We start from the raw sequence: 7,029 nt of genomic DNA on the forward strand, positions 1-7,029 counted from the left end.
GCAAGATAACTCGATTTACATGTTAAATGCAAGTTCACTTTCATGCTCCAGTCTCCACTCATTGCTAACCAGTAAGTACAACTAATTAGGACTTCATATTTGCACATTAGGATTCACTTATTATCAGAGTATAGTCAATTGATTAAAAGACGGGAATACACAGCTCATTTTCATTATGCACTTGTCAGATTTTTTTTTTATCCGACATTCCTCGTCTCCTTACATCTCCAACTTTTTAGCCTAGGAATAGGATTTCATTCCTTTATTTGGCTCCCCCTCACCTTACATCTCCCTTTTTTTTTTTTTCAATAGTTCCTTTTTACAAGAAACTTTTTTTTTTTTTTAAGTGCACAATTTTCACTATGTACTCCATATTCAAATCCATAAAAAAATTGTCTAATTCATTATTGTGCCACTGGTTAGTAACTCATTTCATAGACATGCACTCAAGTTCAACTCACACCTCATGCTTCTCAAATTCCCCACAAAAATTCAAAATTGCACTACTATTCACAAAATTCACTAGTTACAACATGTGTTTAAAAATATTCAACATTCAAGCAAAAATTTCATGCTTCAACAACAGGGGTGTCTAAAACTTAATGAAGAAACAAGATCAATGAGCATGTTTATCATCAATTCGCATTCATTATTGGCCAAATTTCATCATCCAATTTTTTTTATTTTTTTTAAATGATACCAAATAACTAAAAGAAAATACCTACCCCACCCCCTCATACTAAAGTCGTGCAATGTCCCCATTGCACTAGACGACATAGAAAAATTAAATAGATAGATAAAACCAAACAACTAAATGCATGCATAAAAAAAAATTATTAATAATTAATAATTTAATAAAAATAAAATAAAAACTCCCCTGGTTGATTATATTGTAGTAGTTGTAGACATCAATCATCTCCTATTGTACGAGCTCCTAAGGCCATCAATCTCCCACGTCCTCCAGTATGCTCACCTGGCACAAAAGAAATTGAGCAAAATCAAATAACCACGAAACCGGGACTCAATGCAACAACTAAAATGAAAATAAATAACTAAAATATAAAACGCTTGGGTTGCCTCCCAAGTAGCGCCTGATTTCTAGTCGTCGGCTTGACCCTCCGAAGTCCTTATCAAAGAGCGGCTGATGCCCAAAGTAAGTGTCATATGACACCACATCTGGGTCTGGATTCCAAATGCCCTCAAGTCTGGCTAGATATAGGCACATTAAGCTCGTCACCTCAACAACACACAACTCTGAATAATCGGCATGAGATGAGAAAAATAGTGTCGGCACTCCTTTATCAGAAAATTCTTCAAAAATCTCTTCCGACTGAGGCTCATTTACCAGCGAAGGATCAAACAACTCTAGATTTTCAGTCTTATCCAACTCATTCTCACTATCTTGGTTGTTTGAGTCATCATCATCAAACCAAACCGGATCGATCACCGGTTGAGTATCTCGCTTCACTTCATGTTCTCGGCGACTCTGAAAGATGGATTTCTTGATATTCTCTATTTGCTCCTCAAGGTTGCGCAGAGAATTAATTTGATTTTCTATAGCTGCCTCAGTCAGTGCCACATACCTATCCACGGTATCTTCTAGTTGAGTCGTGATCAGTTCATGGCTATCTCTCTCATCATTTTGAAACTCAAATGGTTGGTCTATAAACTCTGGGTAATGATCTTGTGTGTATTGATGACTCCAACACTGTGGTGAAATATCCCAATATCTATGGTAGTCAAAGTCCGCCATATCACCCAACAAAAGTATCATTTTCTCATCATCTCGGCAAAATAGTGGACTGCCTGTTGTTAGTGCTCCGTCGATCACCCATCTTCGTGTTAGTGCATCCAAACCATTAAGGAAAAATTTAAGAAGAGAATAGTTAGAAAAATCATGATACAGGAAATTGTTTGCTAAATAATCGAATCTCTCCCATGCTGCGTAAAAAGGCTCTCCGCGTTGTTGGGCAAATCTTGTGAATACTTTTCGATGAAACATCTCAAAGTATTGCACAAGAAAATTTCCTGCAAAAAAAAAATAGAAAACGGTAGATCACGCAGGAATAAAATAAAATAAATAACTAAAAAAATTAAATTAACTAAAGAAAATAACAAAAAGAAAAATTTGTCAATTTCAATCCCTGGCAACGGCGCCAAAAACTTGATCGAGCAAAATTTGCACAGTAAAATCTCCAATAAAAATAAATAAAAATTCAGGCTCGAAATAATCGCAAGTGCACGATGTCAAGTTATAGTAAAACGTATAAGAGTACGAGTATCGATCCCACAGAGATTGATTAGACAAATTTACTTTAAATTAAATTCTTTAATTAATTAAAACGACAATTGAATTACTTATTAACTAAATTAATACTAAAACACTAAATTGAAACAAACACATTAAAAATAATATAAACTAAAATAATAAATAAGCGAGTGTTAGGATCTCGGTTCACCTACCCGTCGTTAATTTAATTAATTAATATCGACACTGATTTACGCTTTTGACAGGATTTCCTAAGCAATTAACATACTCTCTCGAGCTATGCTAAACTAATTCTACACGAAAGAATAATAAAATCTCTTTTATTATTTACTAACGGTGAATTGCATGTCGATCTATGAAATCCCTTAGTTTTCGCTCTACTGGACTATGACTACCAACGTGTATCCAACTTCATATCTCTATGTAAATTGTAGATCCACGGATTATGCTACTTGTTCCTATCGCAAGTTATTCTCTCGAACTCACCCACAATATTAGATATTATTAAAGTTAGCTAGGCGTTAACAATTCAATGTAAAATAATAGCACAATCAAGAATGAATCAAAAGTCGAGAATTAAATAATCAAACAACGGTTCGGGGTCGGATCCCCTAAATCCTAACTACAATAAAAGAGTAAAGAGAAAACGCTGTTGAGTTCTTGTTCCGGTTCCGTTGAGCTATCGCCTGCTACAGTGCTCTCCCTTCCAAATCGCGGCGCCTCCTCTCGTGTATTAGGTTAGGTGGTTTTATAGAGTCCATAAAATTTGGAAACAAATCTTCTCGGATTTCGTCGCTCGCTAGGGCGGCCACTTTTGACCGCTGGGGCGAGTGGTTCTCGAATAAAAATCCTTGGCCGCGTCTTTGGTCTCGCTGGGGCGGTCACTTTTGACCGCTCTAGCGAGAGGTTCGCGCAAATACTCCTCGGCTGGATTAAAATGCTCGCTGGGGCGGTCACTTTTGACCGCCCTAGCGAGGCATTCTCGCTGCTCTGCATATAAAATCCCCCTTTTTGGTCCAATTCCTACAAAACAACCACAAAATACACGAGATCAGCCAAATGCTAAATAATGCTAAATGAATGCTAAATTAAACTAAAACAAACTAATATGATGCATGAATGCGACTCAAAACTAACACTAAAAACACGTAAAAACGAGTCCTATCAGTATACAACGTAATTTCCCGTATTTTCATAAAATTTCATATGCATATTAAACATATACATTTTAAACATGCAATTTCGGTTATCAGGGCGCTTCCAGGACTGCTAACTCGGCGCGGATGAAAAATGACCATTTTGCCCATAGAAACCCTAATTGACCATTTTACCCACGGACCTTAAAATTTCGACCCGAAGCGAACCAACTTCTCAAAACACCTTAAAACATACTTTTAACCATTTCCTAGACGTAAACTCGAGCCCATGCATTAATTTCTATAATTTGTTACTTAGACCGGAGTCCCGGTTTTAATTTGAATTAACCCGAAACTCAACCAAACTTTCTCGAACTCAAATCATAACATATATACATCCTACCAGACCCTAAAAAACATAATTCCAGACATTTAGGACCCTCTAAACCCCTCTTGACCCTACTGTAACCTTGTTGAAACCGAATCACTCCAACTCTAGTTGCGCTATCGAACCAAATACTCGACCCTATGCCTAACCAGCTTGAACCAGCCTTGAACCAACTTTTCCTAGCCCACCTATGGACCCTCCTGGATGGACCTAGCCGTGACCTCCAACCCCATGCACACGGTGGTACGTGATACACCCGAAATTCCAAAGTCGAACACTAAATCACGTCTAGCTTCCTCGATCTCCTCCTAGCCTGAGACCAGCCGTGCACGAGCTGCTCTAGGACATGTCTCAGACCCACCAGGGTCTAATCCACATCAATGGAACGACCCTTGCACGGATTCCCACCCATATCAAGTTGAATTCTCACAGTGTCAAAACATTTATTCATGCAAAATATCGTAACCAGAAAGGTGTAGAAGAAGAATTGTACTCGACCGAAATTTCGAAAATAAGAAAATAAATGCACCGAAAATACACAGTTTAAAACAAGCCCACTTACCTTAAACTTCTTGAAGAAAAAACGTGAAAACTCTGGTGGCTGGACTGCGGCAGCGCTTCGCTATGCTCGAAAATCCTAAGGAACTAGGGGGAATTCTCGAAAATTTGAGAGTAAAATGGTGTGATTTTCGAGACACTGAGCCCTTCTATTTATTGGGGTTGGCTGCTATCCTGATCGTGTATCAAATCGCGTTTGAATTGAATCAAATCTCCATCTAAATCGTGATCAAATCTACATTTATTCTTTATCCTAAATTTCGAAATTTATATATATATATCCCAAGGCAATTTTCGAAATTATGCCTTGCCTAGTCTGCAAAATTTCGACTTTTGTGTCAATTCCCCATATTCGGTAGATTTTTGACTTCCTAAAATAATAAAAATTATATTTCTTAAATCCCACAAATTTGCTTACTTAAATCCGAAATTTAGTGGTATTTTTCCACAAATAATATTTGGATTATTTTTCCTAAAATCCTGGTGGCTAAATCTTTTAAATTCTTCCTAGTCTGTATTTATCGCGTAGACTTTCCCTACTATTTTCGAAAATCCTTAACAAAATCTTCCCATATTTTCGAAAATCACATGATATTTTCTTCAAGATTTGTAATCCAAGATTGAGTTATCTTCCTGCTTAAATCTTTATCCCGGTATATCAAATCTTAGGTCTATATCTGGTAAAATTCTGCATATCTCAAAATCTGAAAAATAATATACACGATATTATTTAAATTCTTGAGTAAAATTATTGTACACGGTAGAATTATCCAATCAAAAAAATTTACAACTACTATCACGATAAAATCGAGATCTAGGATTTTACATCCCTCCCTCCTTATGAGAAGTTTCGTCCTCGAAACTTGGGTTGGCTTGGTCTATGAAGAGGTACGGGTACTGGTTCCTCATCCTTTCTTTAGCTCCTACGGGGATTCTCTTTCCGTATGGTTCGACCATTGCAACTTGACGTAGGGGATGATACGTCGTCTTAGTACTTGGTCCTTGGTGTCCACAATTCTAATGGGAACTTCTTCGTACTTCAGCTCTTCTCCCAAGTTACTTTCGATCATGAGCGGTTCTGCTTCCAACACGTGGCTTGGGTCTGAGATGTATTTCCGTAGTTGGGACACGTGGAAAACGTTGTGAATTCTAGACATACTTGGTGGCAGTGCCAATCTGTATGCTAGCGTGCCCACTTTCTCCAAAATCTCAAAGGGTCCCACATAACGAGGGTTTAGCTTCCCAGCTTTATTGAATCGGACAACTACTTTCATAGGTGATACTTTTACGTAAGCCTTTTTGCCAACGTTGAACTCCACTGGTCTTCTTTTCAGGTCGGCCCAGCTCATTTGTCTGTCTTGAGCTGCCGCGAGTTTCTCTCGGACCACTGTAACCTTGTCTACTGTCATCTGTACGAGATCGGGTCCTACTACTGTCTTTTATCCCACTTCATCCCAATATAAGGGTGACCGAAATTTTCTTCCATACAGAGCTTCATATGGAGCCATCCCAATACTGCTATGATAGCTGTTATTATAAGCAAACTCGATCAATGGTAGATGATTGCTCCAATTGCTACTGAATTCTAGGGCGCATGCTCGCAGCATGTCTTCTAGGGTTTGAATTGTTCTGTCGGTTTGGCCATCAGTTTGAGGGTGATAGGCCGTGCTAAGAGTAACTTTCGTTCCCATGGCCCCTTGGAAGCTCTTCCAAAAACGTGAGACAAACCTTGGGTCTCTATCAGATAGGATGCTCACTGGCACTCCATGCAGTCGTACAATATTGTCCATGTACAGTGTAGCTAACTTGTCCAGATTGTAGTTCATCCGGACGGGTAGGAAGTGTGCAGATTTTGTAAGTCTATCTACAATTACCCATATTCCGTCTTGACCTTGCTTCGACTTTGGTAATCCTATCACAAAGTCCATGGAGATGTGCTCCCATTTCCACTCGGGTATCTCCAAAGGTTGCAATAATCCTCCAGGTCGCTGGTGCTCTGCTTTGACCTGTTGACACACTTGGCATTTTGAGACAAATTCTGCCACATCTCTTTTCATTCCATTCCACCAAAAATTACCCTTAAGGTCTCTGTACATTTTTGTGCTCCCTAGATGGACTGAAAACTTGGACTTGTGTGTTTCTGATAGTATTTCTTGGCGAAGGTTATCATTATTCAGTACGCACAGTCGTCCATTCATCCATAGGACTCCCTTGTCATCAATTTGTAGATCTTGAGACTTCCCGCTTTCGACTTGCTCTTTAAGTTTCTTTAGCTCGGGGTCTCGGTCCTGATTTAACCTGACGGTCTCCTGCAGACATGGTCTCGCGGAGAGTGAAGCCAGAGTAATTTTGCTCTCATTTTTCCGACTCAGAGCATCGGCCACCTTGTTCGCTTTACCCGGGTGGTAACTGATTGTCAGGTCGTAATCTTTCAGGAGTTCGATCCACCGTCTTTGCCTCATGTTAAGTTCCTTTTGGGTGAACAGGTATTTGAGGCTCTGGTGATCTGTGAAAATTTCGCACTTGGCGCCATAGAGATAGTGCCTCCAAATTTTTAGGGCGAAGACAATTGCTGCTAACTCAAGATCATGCGTAGGGTAGTTCTTTTCGTACGGTTTCAACTGCCTTGACGCATAGGCGATCACTCTTCCCTCTTGCATGAGTATGCATCCCAGACC

General features: G+C 39.1%; 1 protein-coding gene across 2 annotated transcripts; it reads right to left on the reverse strand.

Moving 5' to 3' along the window:
• Positions 1-2,024, reverse strand: LOC140826926 (uncharacterized). Of its 2 annotated transcripts, none has more exons than XM_073189486.1 (2): positions 331-2,024; positions 1-288 (listed from the first exon to the last, which is right to left on the reverse strand). In XM_073189486.1, the coding sequence occupies exon 1, from the start codon at positions 2,000-2,002 to the stop codon at positions 1,034-1,036; it is 969 nt and encodes a 322-aa protein (XP_073045587.1). In that variant the 5' UTR covers positions 2,003-2,024; the 3' UTR covers positions 1-288; positions 331-1,033. The 2 variants fall into 2 exon arrangements, with proteins under 2 accessions (XP_073045587.1, XP_073045579.1); XM_073189478.1 differs by having other exon boundaries at positions 1-292.
• Between the last annotated feature and the right edge of the window lie 5,005 nt (positions 2,025-7,029).

This window comes from Primulina eburnea, chromosome 1, assembly GCF_022965805.1.
Source record: "Primulina eburnea isolate SZY01 chromosome 1, ASM2296580v1, whole genome shotgun sequence".
NCBI lineage: Eukaryota > Viridiplantae > Streptophyta > Magnoliopsida > Lamiales > Gesneriaceae > Primulina > Primulina eburnea.